The 16963-nt window shown below is 38.2% G+C and overlaps 1 protein-coding gene across 2 annotated transcripts in view; it reads left to right on the forward strand.

Annotated features, from left to right (window-relative positions):
• Positions 1-16467, forward strand: part of MBTPS2 (membrane bound transcription factor peptidase, site 2) — a 45792-nt gene extending 29325 nt beyond the window's left edge. Inside the window, exons 8-12 of one of the 2 annotated variants that reach the window (XR_010919129.1) lie at positions 2394-2488; positions 3246-3441; positions 8395-8470; positions 10583-11693; positions 16042-16467. Coding sequence is in view for 1 of the 2 variants with exons in the window: in XM_067545026.1 (XP_067401127.1) it covers positions 2394-2488; positions 3246-3441; positions 8395-8470; positions 10583-10805 (590 nt within the window). In the remaining variant the exon portion in view is untranslated. Of the gene's footprint in view, positions 1-2393; positions 2489-3245; positions 3442-8394; positions 8471-10582; positions 14320-16041 lie in introns of those variants that run through there. The other variant, XM_067545026.1, reaches the window with a different exon arrangement.
• The last annotated feature ends 496 nt before the right edge of the window (positions 16468-16963 follow it).

The following is a 16963-nucleotide window of genomic DNA, read 5'->3' on the forward strand; positions in this document are numbered from 1 at the left end:
ACATCTTGCATGATGCCCAGAAACTTTTTAAGGGTTTGGTTCAAGCAAACTGTGATAGGGACTGAATTCCAAAGGTGAGTGTCTTCAGCTGAGCAAACCTCCCACACCAGCCTCAGGGATTTGTTTTAACTTTAAGACTTGACAGCAGCCACCTTGCAGCCATTCTTCAGTGCCCTAACTCTGTATAGAGAGGTCAGCAGTCTCTCGGATAACCAGGTTCTAGACTATTTCAGTTTTAAGGATTGTGACCAACATTTTGCACTATACTTGGATGTAACAGGAAGCCAGGCCAGCTCAAATGCTGGTCCCTTTCTTGCCTACTCCACCCACAGAGGCGCTGCTCACTGCCCTGCTACTATTGGTTAGGATGTTTTTCACTCCGCATCATCTCACCTGTTGATTGGTGGAGGCAGAGAAAGGGGCGGGATGGGTGAGCTCTGGAGAATGCCGACTCCTAGAGGAGGGGATCTGGCTGCCCAGCGCTGCAGCTAAGAGCTCTGTCAGCTTCCACCGGGACCAGAGGAATTCAGTGCCATTGCTGATTGAGGGGGGAGGTGGGTGCTCATGCTTCCCCCTCTGCTCCCCATGCATGCCCCTGTTCAGAGCACTAATTCTGATCAGAGTGTTTCCTTCTATGTTTATAATCTGTTGATCTCTTTTCCTATTTAAAAGCACTTCCTGAGCCAAAAAGTTACACTACAGCTGGAATTTAGATTGAAATTGAAATCTGAAACTAGTATCTCAAAATGATGCCATGGGTCAGATCGCAAACATTCAGACAAGCTAATAGTTTGAGTCACTCTCCGAAGGAGGTTAGGGCATCCTTGGCACATGCTAGATTGGGAGAGCAAGGGAGAAGCAATGCTGAGATGTTTCCAGATCCCAGTCTACCAAAGATAAATACAAGAAGATCCCTGCTGTTTATAAGAGTGTAATTTCAGAGGCAAGGGTAATAAAACTGCATATTCTGTAACCCTCTTATTCCGATTCAGACTGAAGTATCAGAGTTACTTCTAAACCCAGTGGTGTATTGTGTTAGCAGCCCATTTTCCTTGCCGCCATTCCATCAGATTAGTCTGTCTGTATTTCTTAATGGTGAGCCTCCAGCATTGATAGTTATTCCTCCAAAATGAAATGAACTCAGTTGTTCAAACTGCAGTAGATGTCATTTGTCAAAATCTCAGCAGTTCACATCTCAGCGTTCTTTATATTAATATATTGTATTTATAATGAGCCTATATAGCAAATGGACCCTAGGCACTTTACAATAAAACAAATACAGAATAATCTACTAGAATAGGTATAAAGTTATAAAGAAATCAGTGTGCCAAAGGCCTTCTGAAATAAAAAGATTTTAAAATGCATTTTGTAAAGAAGCTAATTCCATGGATCATCGACATGTCAAAAGTGTGTCATTGCCTAGTCCTAAAATCAAAATATATGTATAGTACCACCTGCAAGCCCCTGGCTCCAAAACTCTGTGCTGTTGGACATTAGAGAGTACCATGATATAGGATACAGGCAACTAGGGCCTTGTCTGCATACAGAAGTTGCACTAATTTTTAAACTATTTAACTATTATTAACTATTTTAGTTAATCTGGTGCAAACCCCTATATCAGTGGTTCTCAACCTATTTACCATTGTGAGCTGCATATACAGCTCTCTGTGTTACGTGGGCTGCATCCATACAATATATGTACTACCTGTATGGCCTTGAGGATGTCACATGGGCCGCAGCTGTGTGCTGATTGGATCATGGGTTGAGAACCACTGCCTTACATGAAAACTGTTGTGTTGGTTTAAAACTGGCTGGTATCCATTTAGTTTGCATCAGTAAATCTGTTTGAAATCAAATTATGAATGTCCACACAGGATTTTTTACTAGTTTATCTAAATCAGTTTAAAAACACTTTTTTGGTTGAATAGGTGCAAGTACTCCAGGCCTCAGAGAGCTATCAAGGCCCTAGTCCTTTAAAGGCCTTTAATGTTTTAGAAACTGTATTTTGCAGGTGGGTCATTCCCACAGTCAGCTCATGAAGTAAATACAACAGCAGGTAGCATAATCCCTCTGCCTACCATTGGTGCCAGCTGCAGGCAACAGATTAAACTATTTTGTAACAGTAATCAATAAATTGCAGTAGTCTATGTATTAAGGTGATAAGATTAGCCTGTGGGAGAGATGTCTGCAGTCTGGTGATGTTCTTAGGATGAAGAAATTCATTTACAACTATGGCTGCCAACCAGACCAGAACCTCTGAATTATTATAATTCATGCAGCAGGATACAGACATGATCATTTGATTTTATTCAGAGACTTACATATTTTTGTGATTTATTATGAATCTGCACGTTGGGCTTGTATAAAAATTAGTTGATTGTGTTGTTCTTTAGTCTACAGGAGACTTGATGGCACAGTTGAATGTTGTAGTAACAGCAGCCTCACAGATGTTTGCTTTTCATACAGCAATAATTTGGACAGCCACCTGGTAAGTTATTTTAGCTGATGTTTAGATTGGTATCACAAATCTGCCCATAATTATACACCTTCTATCTGAGCATCTCAGAGCACTTGACAAATAGTAATTAGCTAAGTTTCACAACATCCTTAAGAGGTAGGCAAACATTCATATCCCTATTTTACAGCTGAGGAAACTGAGAGACTGGTTATGTGATTTGCCCAAGATCACATAAGGAGTGTGTGGTAGAGCTAGAATCAGTTCCCAATTCTCCCAGTCATGTGCCTTTAGCCAGGGGCCCGTTCTTTCTCACTTTGCTTATTTTCATCCATATTTTACACTTTGAAGGCACAACAATCGTGAGTAAATACAAGCAAATGACACTAACAGCAGCTCTTGAGAGCAAGGGGGAACTGCTCAACATGCTGCAAGGGGCTGAGCACTTTAGGCTCTGAGGCAGCAAAGCACTTGAATTACATGCTCAACATTAAGCAGTGGAAGTCAGTGGTCTGCACTCATGCCTAAACTTAAGCAAGTGCTGTGCTGGTTCAAGGCCCAGAGTGCTCAGCACCTTGCAGGATCAACCCCCGTTTCTTCTTTCTTTCTTCCTTTCTCTTAATCTTCTTGGAGTATATGGGGAAATGTTAAGTTCCCCTGTAAGATTTTATACTCATCTCTATTAAAATATAGGAATCCCTATTGAAAAAATAAATGTTTTGAAAGGTGCCATATTGAGAGTGATGTAAAATACCCTACATTTGATAATTATTTGAAATGTTCTTTGCAGTATGCCTGTCTGCCAGCACGAAAAGCTATTGAGGCCAGCCAAGTCTGTCGAACGAACATGGATTGCCAAAGGGATTTTATTCCAAGTTTGTGCGTTACACCTTCTTTAGAAAACCAGACAAGACTAATCAGAGTGAAACATCCACCCCACCTTGACATGCTGTTTGTAGGACACCCACTGCATCTACAGTATACAGGTTTGTATTATTTATGAGAGCATTTAAATTAAAAAGGTGATGGCATGGTTAGCTTTGGCAGGCTGCTTGAATAAGGCATTGGAGGGCTTGCCAGCATGCTTGATTTGTGCAGAATTCATTCCTAGTTCCATTCTGTTTTCGTTTCCCAGTTACAGCCAATGGAGATGCTGGAGTAATTAGGAATAGAAGTGAAATATGCACAATGCAAAGCGGTACAATTTTAATAGAAAATAATTTGATATTTAGGTGATTGCTTATTCAAAAAAAGCATTAAAGGGACACTTCATCAACAGATCTCACTCGTCCTGACAGGTCCCATTCATGCATTGTCCAATGTGTGAACTCCTCAAAGCTCTAGCACTGTTCAAAGGCCTTTAGAAAGGTTTGCACCAGCCCCTGGATTGGAATATACTCAATTGTTTGTTTAAACCCAGATGTTACTGCAAGTTCACATGACGTCTTCCTTGTAAATATATAAGGGCTTGGTTCTGCCACCCTTACTCGTCTTGATAGTACCTTACTTAACAAGATGTCCCATTAAAGTAAATTAGACAACTAATAGATTACGGTACTACTCATCACGAGTAAAGCGTATCAAACCTGGCCCTCAATTATCAACCCTAACATCTAGTCTGTAAGCAACATGGGTCAAATTCTGCCCCCCTCACTTATGTTAAGTAGTTCCTTACTCTGGGTAACCTTACTTACTAGGTTCTGACTCACCCCATCCTGGTCTTGATTCCAGGTATGTGGGAGCAACTTACTATGTCTTAGAAGCAGTTGAGTGGAGAATGTGCAGACCCCGTGCTGCATAGCCTACTCCCTGATCCGAGTAGTTAAGCCATCATGGGGTCGGTAGTAATATGAGGCTGGTTTAGGTAAGTAGTAAATTATTGCCCCCTTTCCAGGAGCAAGGAGAAAGCAGGGGAGGACTTGTGCCTCCAGGGTTTGTGTCAGATTCACAGTGCCTCCCAGGACTACTCCTGGGTAGTACAATACACACTGCCCATTGGCATTGCTGTGGCTAACGTCACTATCTAGCCATCTCTGAGAGGTCCCATTGAAATCAATGAATTATTCTTTATGACGGCCCCATTTAGAAAAGTATCTTTATTCAGGAAGGAATCGAAGCACATGCTAAAGTGCTTTCCTAACTAAGGGTAGATTAAAGCATAACCTCAAGTGCTTTCCTGAATCAGGGCTGAAGTGTTATACTGCTGAGTTTAAGTAAAAGTGGCAAAATTAGGCCCTGTGTGAACAATGTTTCTTTCTTTCTTTCTTTCATAAATATGGGGTTTCTCTTAGTTAATCTGGCAGCCCTTTTCTGCTGGAATTTAGGGGATAAGAAGTTGTTTGTTTGGTAGAGATATTATTGGGTACTTTTAAAATTTGATTTTTATTGTATTTTTTTAGTCTTTGTTTGTATTATATCCTGCAAGTCCAGAATATAATGTCTTTTTATGTTGTTTTTGTTCCTTTTCTACATGGGGAACATTGGTTGGGGCCGTTGGCATTGACGCTTAATTTTGTGTTTGTCAATATTTTGTTCTGTGTGAAGCAGAGCTCTAAGAATAGTGTGTGATAATTATTTTAAGGCCCCTTCCTTGGCTCTCTAATGGAAAACACAAAACACTATAGGTATTCTTCAAGCAACTGGTATTGTTCTATTGTGTTTTACAATACCTTGCTGAGGAAATAATGATTTTAGTGGACATTTCCCACAAGACTATGATTTCCACCAAAAAACTGCTTTTTATTGTCAAGTACTCAAGAAAGAAAGGATCAGGAAATTACTAGATTGCTGCTGCATTTGTGACCTGAAAAGTGTAGTTTTGCTGAACTGAACCAAAAGGTTACTTTATGAAAATATATGAGAGGTTGAATGCGTTACTTGTGTCTGAATGATTTCCTTATCATATGAGCTCAGTTTGCAAGTAAAAAGATGCTTTTTTCTTTAACACCTATTACTGCAAGCTCAGCCTAGGCTCTGAGTCAAATAGGGTTCCTTCCTTCTTACACATAAGCATCATTAATAAGACGTGCAGCATGCAGGTGGGCTGCTACATCTTCATGGAGCCCTTTAGCCTTCAGTGGTACTGTGCATAAGTGTAGCAGTCTGCCTTTGCACTGTTCAGTGTAGGTTTTGGGCCTAAAGTAGGCCATTTTCTTCTATAGGTTGCATGGTTGGCACTGATTGGAACTTGGTAAACAATGTTGTGATGATACAGGAATGGGGATGTCCCACTCTCCCTCTTAGCTGTGTAAATTTTGAAATAAGAATTAAAAGTGGATAAAAACATCCCTCATTTGTTGTTAAAGTAAGCCAATGTGCTCATAGTACTCACATGCAGCAGGTATACTAAATAAGAAGGTGACACTTTTACATAGTCATTTTTCAGAGTAGCGTTGTATTTAGCCCTACCACCTTTTGTGTCTACATTACAGTAGTCTGGGAATACATGATCTCTTACTCTTTCTCCAATAATATTGTTTAAATTCCTACAGTTTATTTTTATACAGCTCTAGATACACATGTTGTAATTTTTTTCATTGTTTTCTACTTGTAGTGATATCATTGTCATGATAGTCCTGAAAAACCGAGTAGAAGTACTTGCTCCATAGTTGAGTTTTGGAACTAGCTTCCAGTTATAACCTAGATTTTCCTTTTGAATGGGAAGCTAGTTTCTTCTTATAAGCCACTATAATGTCCTCAAAAGAAGCCACTTCCCTCTTAAATCTCACATGCCCCGTCTCAGCCCTGGTTGGACTTTTTCTAGGATGTTTGATAAAGTCGGAAAATAAGTTTTAAAGTGATGGTATTTTAGATACTTTTGTTGTTTGCTTTTTGATAATTTACCTAATTTTTTTTCGGGGGGGGGGGGTTGGGTCGTGATTTTGCCTGCAAACCACAAACTTATTTTGTTGGTCTCACTAAGAAGAGATGCATTTTACCGTTGTGAAGGATGTTAATGAGAGGAGTAAAAATATAAAGAATTATTTCATGTATAAGGAGTAACTTTGCATATAAATGTTACCATTTATAATATATATGGCTCTTTTGCTGACTCTAGTACAGGGATAGCCAATTATTTTTGTCGAGGTCCAAATTTCTTGGTCACAGTATAGCCAGTGATGATAAATAAATAAATAAAAAGATAATAAATAAATAAAAAGATTTTTGGAGTCCATTCAAAAGTGTTTTGGCAATCTAGATTTGGCCCATGGTCTGCTTGACTACCCCTGCTCTAGGATATACTGCAGCAGCTGCTGGGCAGAGCAGGAGGTAGGAGATCATGAAGTTGGGGGTAGGCAACTGAGGGGAAATATGTGGGGTGGGATTCTGGAAGGGTGGGGTAGGGTCTGGAGCTTGAGGCCTGTGAGGCATATTGAGGGGCTACATAGAGTCATGCTTCCCAGTCTCAGAGTGGGACAGCAGGTTCTTGGGGGCAGGACACTGATAGGCTTAAAAGGGCTGCAGAGAACCTTGAGGGCATGGAGAGCAGGACATGGAAGAGGGCTTGGGGAGCATGGAATGGAGAGATGGCATGGATGAGTTGTGCAGGCCATCGATCAGGGTCAGGTGGAGAGAGGGGGGAATGCATGCACAAAGCAAGGGGATGGGAGGGCATGGAAGAGGGTGAAGAACGAAGGGCAGGGGGATACAAAGGGGACCACAGGAGGTGTGAATTCAGGGAAATGGCTGCCTTTTCTCCATGTTAATGTAAAAATTTTAAAATATAAAACTCCAAATTTTACAGTGGATAAAAACTTCCCCATCTCCCTCTACCACCTGCTATCCCTATAGCCTGCCTATGTGTAACAGCCTATACCTCATACACCCCACTCCTTTGGGCTTGCTCTTGCTTCATGGCATCTATTGGAGCATGACATATTTGCTTATACACAAGTTCAGTTCAAAGTTTTGGCACGTGCGCACAAAGAAAAATCTTTTAAAACTTTGCTAAAATATAATTAAGGTTAATAGTGATTTTCAGTGGAATCCAGCTAATACTAAAAAAATAAAATTAAACAAATAAGTAAATCATGCTTTCTTTACAAAATTTCCACATCTTCAAAGAAACCCAAATGTTGAAGGGAATGAAAACAACCATCTACAGAATCTGGACACTTCCCTAATGTCCTAGAACTCCTCCTCATTCACTAGCACCCCAGCTGACTTACATTGCCTGCCCAGAATGAAAAGTGAAAGCCTGAGAAAGTTAAAAATGACTAAGGCCAGATCTACACACACAAAAAGTTTGCTGGTATGGCTAGCTTTTGTTGCCAACCCCATCCCTAGATGGGAGGCATCTTAAAGAGTTTTTTTGCCAGTATAGTTTATACCAGTTCCCCAAATAAAATAAGCAGAACTGACTATGGGACTTTTTTGCAGATATAAGTGCATATACACTAGGGATTTTTGCTAAAAGTTTAATAAAGAACAGCAATCCTTACTGATACAATAGCAGCAAAAATTTCTGATGTAGAACTGACCTAAAAATAAAAGGAGTGGCTAGAATGGAAATTTTAACACAACTTTAACTGCCATTCTTACTGTATTGGTCATCATAAGATTAGTCAAATCAGTACTGAAACTACACAACATGTTCTTTTGGAGTACAATTGTCAAATTGTAAAGTGTCTGAAAGCATATCATGTGTGTTAGATTTGATGTTACATAAATAGTATAAAGTACTAATTGTGTAATGTGGCGTGTTAATTTTTCCTATGATCATTGTGACTGCATTTGACTAAGAGATAATTAAGTGATTGTGCCAATGCAATTTAAAAAAAAAAAATCTTTATTTGGGATAATTATTCATTCTGGAAGAAGTGTGGAAAACAAATAAAAATCAGATTTGCCGTGATACAGTGCTGATCTGAAACTAATTATGTTATGTCTGCTGAATTGCATTTGGTTTCATTTGCTTTTTCATTTTCTTTTTGTTTCAGTGAGCCTCAGTAGTTTCGTACCACGACATAACTTTTTAAGCATAGATCTGCCTGTGGTGATAGAGACAATGTGCAAGTATCCTTTGACGTGTTCTCTTAGAACAAAACACAGATTGTTCAGAGTTTGCCTGTTCAGCAAGTTTTCAGGTGGATCTCATTATTAGTTTTAAATAGGGCTGCTTCTACTCTGTGGCATGCTGGACCACAATTCTGAAGCACATCTGTAGGGCATGAGCTCTCGCTCGTCCCCAAACTGATGATTTGCTTATATGCCTAATTTGAAATGAAACTCCTTGCTTCCAGATGTTCATAGAATAATATTGGTCACTTTTCTTTGGACTGTTGATGGTGAGTTTTCTGAGCTCTGATGAGAAGAAATTTACAACATTTCTAAGTATAAATACTAATGGCAGAACAAATGACATGCTATGCAGCAGGGCTATATGAGCACTGGCTTTTTAACCAGTATTGTGAGCCAAGTAACGGTGCATGATAACTCATTTTTTTCCCCTTTAGTTTTTCCTTCGGATGGGGGGGAGGGATGGAATCAAACCATCCGTGAAATGCAGACATTAACATGTTTTTTTCTTGTTTAACTTTTCATATTTAAGTTAGTAATAGCCCCACCAACTGAAATCTCTAGGGGATATTATTCAGGGTTGGGCCTTAAAATCACGAAGTATAGTGCCGAATCCCTGCCATTTTAAGAACAGCCCAAGAGGGTTGTGGTGACTCAGTAACACGCCTCTGAGTCACACTTCTCTTCCTGCTTTCAGAGGGTTAGGGTAGATAGAAACTTGCAGCTTGCCTATAGCAACAGTATAAATTACTTGCACGTGCCTGAAACATTCACAAAGCTGGCTCAACTTCCCTGGGCCGTGAGTATGGAGAATAGAGCCAGGACTCTGTCCATTCTCTGGCCATACGCCTGCTTCAGAGAAGGAGTGTGTTGGGGAATATCCCCATTGACTACTACATATCCAGAACCAAAGTCTGGGAAGTGTCTTTCTGCTTTCAGAGTAATGGGCTAGGCCAAAGTCTTCTAAAGGTACAGAAAGCAGGTGAGGAAGATGAGCAGCATTAGTGGCCAACTACTGTGCCTTGGTTTTCACCTCAGCCTTGAGATATGAGGGTTGTTTCAATACCGAACAAGCACTACTTTCCTTTAAAAGGAAATTCTAAGACAAGATTCCCTGTCACAATGTAAAAATTATTGTGTTCATTTTTGTGATTGCGGTGGGAAAACAACCCGTATCTCCCTTCTTACACTCTAGAAATCAAAAGCTGTTTGTTTTATTTTTCTTTTAATGCATTTATCTTGTGGTAGACTCTGAAAAACATAATCCCAACTTTACATACAAAGTATGGGGTTTATGTTAGATATTACCACTCAAGAAAGAGATCTTGGAGTCATTGGGGATAGTTCTCTGAAAACATCCATTCAGGGTGCAGTGGTAATCAAGAAAGCTAACAAAATGTTAGGAACCATTAGGAGGGAAATAGTTTCTGTCTTATTATCGATCATCATGCTACATGGTATGCCCACACCTTGAACACTGTGTTTAGTTATGGTTAGCCCATCTCAAAAAAGATATGTCAGAACTGGAAAAACTACAGAGAAAGGCAAGAAAAAATTATTAGGAGCATGGAACATATTCCATATGAGGGAAGATTAAAAAGACTGGGACTCTTCAGCTTGGAAAAGAGATGAATAAGGGAGGCATATGATAGAGATCTATAAAATCATGAATGCTTTGGAGAAAGTAAATAAGGAAGTGTTATTTACCCCTTCACATAACACACAATGAAATTAATAGGTAACAGATTTAAAACAAACATAAGGAAGTACTTCACACAACATACAGTCAGCCTGTGGCACTTGTTGCTAGGGGAAGGACAAAAGTGTAACTGGGTTAAAAAAAGAACTAGATAAGTTCATGGAGGATAGGTCCATCAATGGACGCAGTCTCATGCCCTGGGTGTCCCTAAGCATCTGAGTGCTGGAAGCTGGGACTGGATGACGGGGGATGGATCACTCAATAATTGCCCTGTTCTGTTCATTCCCTCTGAAGTATCTGGCACTGGCCACTGTCGGAAGACTAACAGTGGGTTCAGTGGACCATTGGTGTGACCCAGTAAGCTGTTCTTATGGTCTTTTGTTCTTTTCTCCTTACCTAATTTCAACCAGATATCTAATTTCACTGTCAGGAGCCTTGGCAGTTATCAATGCAGTACCCTGCTTTGCATTGGATGGTCAGTGGATATTAAACTCTTTCCTGGAAGCCACTCTCACTTCACTGATCGTAGAGAAACAAAACAGAGAGCTTGTTGGCTTTTTAATCCTGCTTGCTGGCAGTGCACTTTTGGCTGCCAACGTGACACTGGGACTTTGGATGGTGACAGCCCGATAGTACATTGGATACGCTTCTGCATCTGCCTATTTCCATGAATTCTCTGAGTGCACACAAAGTAATGAAATCCATTGCCTTGTAAAACTTGTGTATGAGATACGAATAACTTCCTTAAAATTACATTGGAAGAAAAATTGGTGATTGGAGTTGTATATTAATTTAAATCTGTAAAATTTTGTGCAGATAATTATGGAGAAGTTGAAAGAATTCTTCTCTTTTAATATTGTTTTCAAAGCACTGTGTTCATTCTGGAGAAATTACATTGAGATACTTTTACAAGGAAAAGACTAAAGCTTGGTGAATTTAGATTCCAAAATGAGAGAATCTGTGTGACATTGAAGTCTTGGATACGCGAGGAGAAAAACCTACTTGACCTATGTTTTATAATTTGAATCATGATGAGATGATCTGCATTGGCTCTGATCCCTGTTCAACCAGTGCAAACTTGGGTGTTGGGTTTTTTAAAATTTGGTGGTGTACCAACTTGGAATCTGAAAAACTTAAGTCTGAGCTCATTTTTTAAATTTGTGTAAGGCCGTGTAAATGATTGCCATGTGTTAAAGAGGAGAGAGACACCTTATGCTTAAGTACCCTTCTTCTCCAGCTGGCTGATAAGACTGGAAGCATGTTGTTGTCCAGTGTAGATGTAGTTTCAATGATGTCATTGTCAATTACGAAATAAGTATGTGGAAGGATGACAAAACCCACCCACATGTTGTCTGTGTTCCTTAAAATATTAAGTGTGTAAGATAGTGCACCACTGAGAAGCTTTTTGAAGATAATATTTCATGCATCAGCTGTAGCTCGAAAATAATTTGAAGTTCTGGTCTCCCAATAAGAATCGTGATTGCTGGAATAATACTATGCAGAATTATTCAGAAGGGACTGGTAAGGTTAAATGTTCTTTTTTGTGTTTGTGATTCAGAAAGTTAAGTGTTATACTTGTTTGTATTTAACAACAAAACTTGTTTCTTGGTGTACATCCTCTGTTTCCATGTAAACAGTAGGATTCATATACAATACCTCATTGGTGTTTGTCTCTTCCTAAAAGACTTGCTTTCCTTTATCAGTATTCAATTTAATCAAAGATGTTTAGTTGAGCTTGGTCTTGGGTCATAACTGAGCAGAAAAAAGAATATGGTTATCTCTAAAGTGAACTATGTTGGCATGTGGGTTTGTCTTCTAAAGTGAACATGGACCAAGTGATAGAAGCCTCTGTAATTTTAACAAAAGGTTGAGTCCTATTCCAAGTGCTGCATGCATGCCCTGATAACTATGGTGTCCTGTATTTGACCATTGATGTGTTACTCTATTTTCTCAGTATAGCCTGCACATTTAGGAGAAATGTGGAACACAAATAGATTGCTATAAAACATATTTTCTTCTTAGATAATGTGAGCAATAATGCACAGGTTGAAAGAACATGTTCATTTACTTGGCTTTTTGTTAGTTTGCTTGACGTGTCTTAGGTACCTATATTTTGAATTTACCTCTTCCCTTTTTCTCTGGTCTGTCTTCTGACACATGTAGTTTGGCACTGACCCTAACTCAGTAAAACTGATCAAATTTGTTATCTAAAGGAATTATAGATATTCAGTAGTTTAAAATCATATGATAACTTTGTATGTATTACAGTTGCAGTACTGATTTCTTCTCACATACAATCATTAATGCCATTATGGCAGTTTCAAAAATTTTCTTTGGGTAAATTTTAAATGTGATATTTTGTATATTAATCTTTAGCCTCACTGCAGATATTTATGTGACAATCTGTGCAGGCACAGTACTCATCTGAAGGTCTGGAAAAAGGAGAAAGATAAGGTGCTCTGCAATAACCAGCTACAAGTCTACTATAACGACTCTGCTAATAGACTGCTGAATTGAGTCCCACTGCTCCAAAATCAATTGGTCACTTAAATGTGCCATCTTTACATTTTGTTTAAAGGAAAATAAATTAAATTCAGTGGTTAGGGTTCATGAAATAACTAATTCTGCCACCTTTAAGGCTTGTCTACATGGCATGGTGAAAGGTGTGATTTGTAAAGGGCTCTAACATGTTGCAATCTTATTGCCCCAGTAGTCCCTACTGGTGTCCTCAAAAAGGTACCTAGTTCACTTTAACGTGGTCTTGTTGATACCTTTTAGAGTGTGCCAGCAGGGTTTACATGGGGCAATTAAAGTGCAGCCTGTTAGTACACTTTACAAATCCCAGCCCTCTGGAGTGCTTTGCCATGCCAAGTAGACAAGCCCTAACTCACACAAAGCAGTACCTTATTCAGTTAAAAAAACCATTGATTTCAGTGGGCCAGATTGGGCCGTCACCATTTAAATCCCCAGTTCCACTAAACACTTAAGTACATGTTTAAATCCATCCCTGCTTAGCAAAGGACTTAAACTCATTGTTAAATCCATCCCTATTCAGTAAAACTTAGAATTCAGTGAAATTAAGTATGTGCAAAGTTAAGTACATGTTTACGTGTTTTGAATTAGGACCTACAATCATTGATCAATGAAAGCAATGGGATCTTTGCTTAAAAGCTGATGTACAGTGGGACTATTTGTGCACAGAGGTAGTTCTCAGCTTGAACTGGTCACTAAACAAATAGCCACTCATACTGATTCAGCCTCTTTCTCATGTAATCATATGCTGGCAAGTAAATTCTTACAAAGGAAAAGTGCTATTTTGACTACACATTTTGCTCTCATTATTGGATTTTTGTTTTGTGTTTTGTTTGTTCAGTGGGAGAGAATGCAGTTAAAAGAAAATGGATTTAAATAACTAAATGTGTTGTGGGTTTTTTAAACGTTTAAGTAATTTGTATTGCACAAAGAAATTTAACCTTGATTCTTCCTTTAATGTTTCACTTCTGTAAAAAGTTACAAAAAGAATATCTCATTTCATTTTGTTTTCTCTATATTTCAATGGACTGATTAGAATGCAGTTGCTCCTCTAATATAGATTGCAGCAATATAGTTACAGGATATATTGAACTGAGGAATGTAAAGGAAAAATAAGTTGGATTTTGGCTGGGAACCATTATTAACTTATATTTTTCTGTGTAAAATATCTGTATCAGATGGAAGAAGTACTGTCTAATGTTCAGAAACATTGTAGGTAGCTCTTAATTGAAAACTATCATAATTGCATACTTCTAATTGATCATTACTGCAGTTAGGGTTTGGTGTATTTGGGTTTTTTTTAATATGGAATATCACATTTTTATATTAATGAATCATGTGTGTAGTATATTCTCGTAGCATTCTATAGTACTGTACTTGATATACGAATACTGGTAATTTAACTGCAAAGTCTTAAATACTTTACATTGTCTTAGAAAACAAAACAGGCATATTTCCTTTTGAGTTAACTGAGATGGATTTCTCTAGGAAAGTTGTATATCAGTCTTGCAAAAAGGTCATTAAAATTTACCAGCTCAGGCATAAAATCTACTCACTCATCCTTTTTAATAATAATGAAACAACTAATTATGTTTTACTCACATGTTAAAAAAAAAAAAAAAAAAAAAAAAGTTACTCTCTCCAGGCAATAATATTTTGCAATGTTGATGTTTATTCTGTGTTTGTGTATATGACCGCATGCACACACTCACTTGTTTACAGGAAACTTGTATCTATAACTTTACACCTGTTTTTTCTTGCTATGTATGAAATGATTGGTTTTCTCTGGAATTCTAAAGTTATAACTTGTTCTCCTGCCACAATTCATCCATAGGGAGGTTTTATATATGACGTACACATGTAATGACAGCTGAATGAACTGCGTAACGTTGCTGGAAACAAAAATACAGATTTAAGATCAGTCTCATTTATGGAACTGTTGGTACATTAAAAACTTTTTCTCCTTTTTGAGAGGGCTCAGAAATCCGAGTAAACACCAAAATTGGAGCTATTAAAAGAAAGATTTTCTTTAGAATTTGCAGATCTCCAAATGAGGGTCCTCATATATTGTTTGTATTGAACAGAGACGGAGCATGGGAGAATACTTTTGTACATTAAAATGTTCTCAACAGAGGACTGTCACATGACAGCTATAGTGTTTCATGTTTTGCTAGTTACATTAAACAAAAATGTACCATTACTCACATTTAAACATCCAGCAGTATTCTGAGCACCTCACAGGATCCAGTTTATGAATGGCAAAGAAATGCCCATTAACAAATACAACATTGTTTACGCAATATTTAGAGTTCCATATAAAATGACATGACATGTTTAATGTTTTATTCTCCTAGCCTAAATGATGCTCAGATACAAAGTAATATCACCTGTGAAAATGAACCTGTCCTGTATTTAGATGTTTATAAGTTGGTAAACAGAATAAATATATGTAAAGCATTAGTTTTATTTACATGAGTTCAAACTAATTGCCTCAACCAATCTTACCTCAGCTTTATTCTGGCCCTTGTGAGTCATGCAGTTAGGGCTAACTTAGGTAAATCTAATATTGGCAGTTATTTTACATTCTATCTCCTATACTACATGTGTGACTATTTATAAACTCACATTACTTAAACAAAATCATTTGTACTGCATTATGGCACATACTATATGCTAATAAAGGCTAGAGACTAAGACAGTATGGGAACCATTACCCCAGCCAGGCATTACCAGAGCATTAGCAGTGCATTAGCCACACCCATAACACTGGATGGAGAGTGGGTGGCATAGAGTTGGCTATGCTACGGTTTTCCCTTTGCTGCCTAGTTAGCAGGAGCTTTATGGGCCTTTTACGCTGCTGGGACAGGGCCAGGATCTGACTGTACAATTCCACCCATGCGGTTTACGATGGCATGGAATTTAAGAACACTTTTGTAACTAACACTTCAGGGAATGCTCCTGTTTTCTGTCCTTTGTCAAATCACATGGCATTTGAGGGTCAAATGCTTTTTGAACTTTGTTGTTTCCTTGATATGTTTTCATAGATCAAATATTAAAAAATGATTTGATAGCCACAATTTGTTTGGTGGGATGAACTTGGATATTTCCTAGTTCTAGATCAGGGATAGTCAGTTACTTTTTTGTCAGAGTCCAGATTTCTTGGTCAAAGTATAGTCAAGGTGCAAACTCCAGAGAAACATTTTTCACACTGCAATAACAATAATGATGATGATAAATAAATAAAAAGATTTGTCTGTTCAAAAGAGTCTGGCGGTCCGAATTTGGCCTGTGATTTGCCTGTCGACTATCCCTGATGTTCACTATTTTTTTTCCCCAGCAATGTGCTATGACTAACTTTCACAAGTACTTGGAGAAATTTTGAGCAGAAATTTGGTGACTGTATAGAAGAGATTTCCAATCACATCAGAAATCTAATGTCTTCTTTACAAAGCTGTTGCTTACTATAGTTTTGTTACTCTCTGTTTTTTGTATGATTTCTGTTTAAGGTCTCAAGGTGCACAAATGGCCTTACCTAAAACCCATCAGTGGAACTTGTACTGTTTAAAAAAACTTAATTTTCTCTTTACATCTTCTGTTTTCTTATACTGACTGACAGTAGTGGAATGTCACATTTCTATATCAGTTGTTCCCACCATCTTTAGGAAAATGATACATTCTGAAGATGTTCTAATCAAATGGACTAACAAATATACGGGATACTTTTGTAGTTGAATTATATATCATGTATGTTTTCCTCCACTAATTCACCAACCAAACAATAAATGTTGTTTTCTGCTTGTGATAAATGAACGTTAATTGCAAATAAATGTATTGTTTAATTGTTAACACATTTTGTATTTGAAAGCAGATGAGGTATGTAATGCCTTTTTTGTGGCAAATGTGTTATGGGTATGTGCTTTCTAAAGTTAGAAAATTTTAGGTTTATTAACTGTTCAAATCAGAGTAAAGTAGCTTTCCATATTCGTAAAGTGATTTGCTATTAACTACCTAGGCGCTTACATGGCTCCCAACATCAACATAATATTCGAGCATCTCCTAATAAGTAGAAATAAGAGTTGTCACAGTTCTAGGGTAAACAACATTTTTCCCCCTCTGTGGTCGCCCCTTTAAGTCTCAGGCCTCTAGCCCTCATTTCTCTGTGGGTGGGGACTGGTGTTCCTCTCTCTTTAGACCAGGCATTTAGGCTTGCAGTCCCCCTGCAGTTCACTGTGCTTACCTCACCAGGTCTGACCTTAGTC

This window comes from Emydura macquarii, unplaced genomic scaffold (genome assembly GCF_026122565.2).
Source record: "Emydura macquarii macquarii isolate MOO-44397 ecotype Brisbane River unplaced genomic scaffold, CSIRO-AGI_Emac_v2 contig_1043, whole genome shotgun sequence".
Taxonomy (NCBI): domain Eukaryota; kingdom Metazoa; phylum Chordata; order Testudines; family Chelidae; genus Emydura; species Emydura macquarii.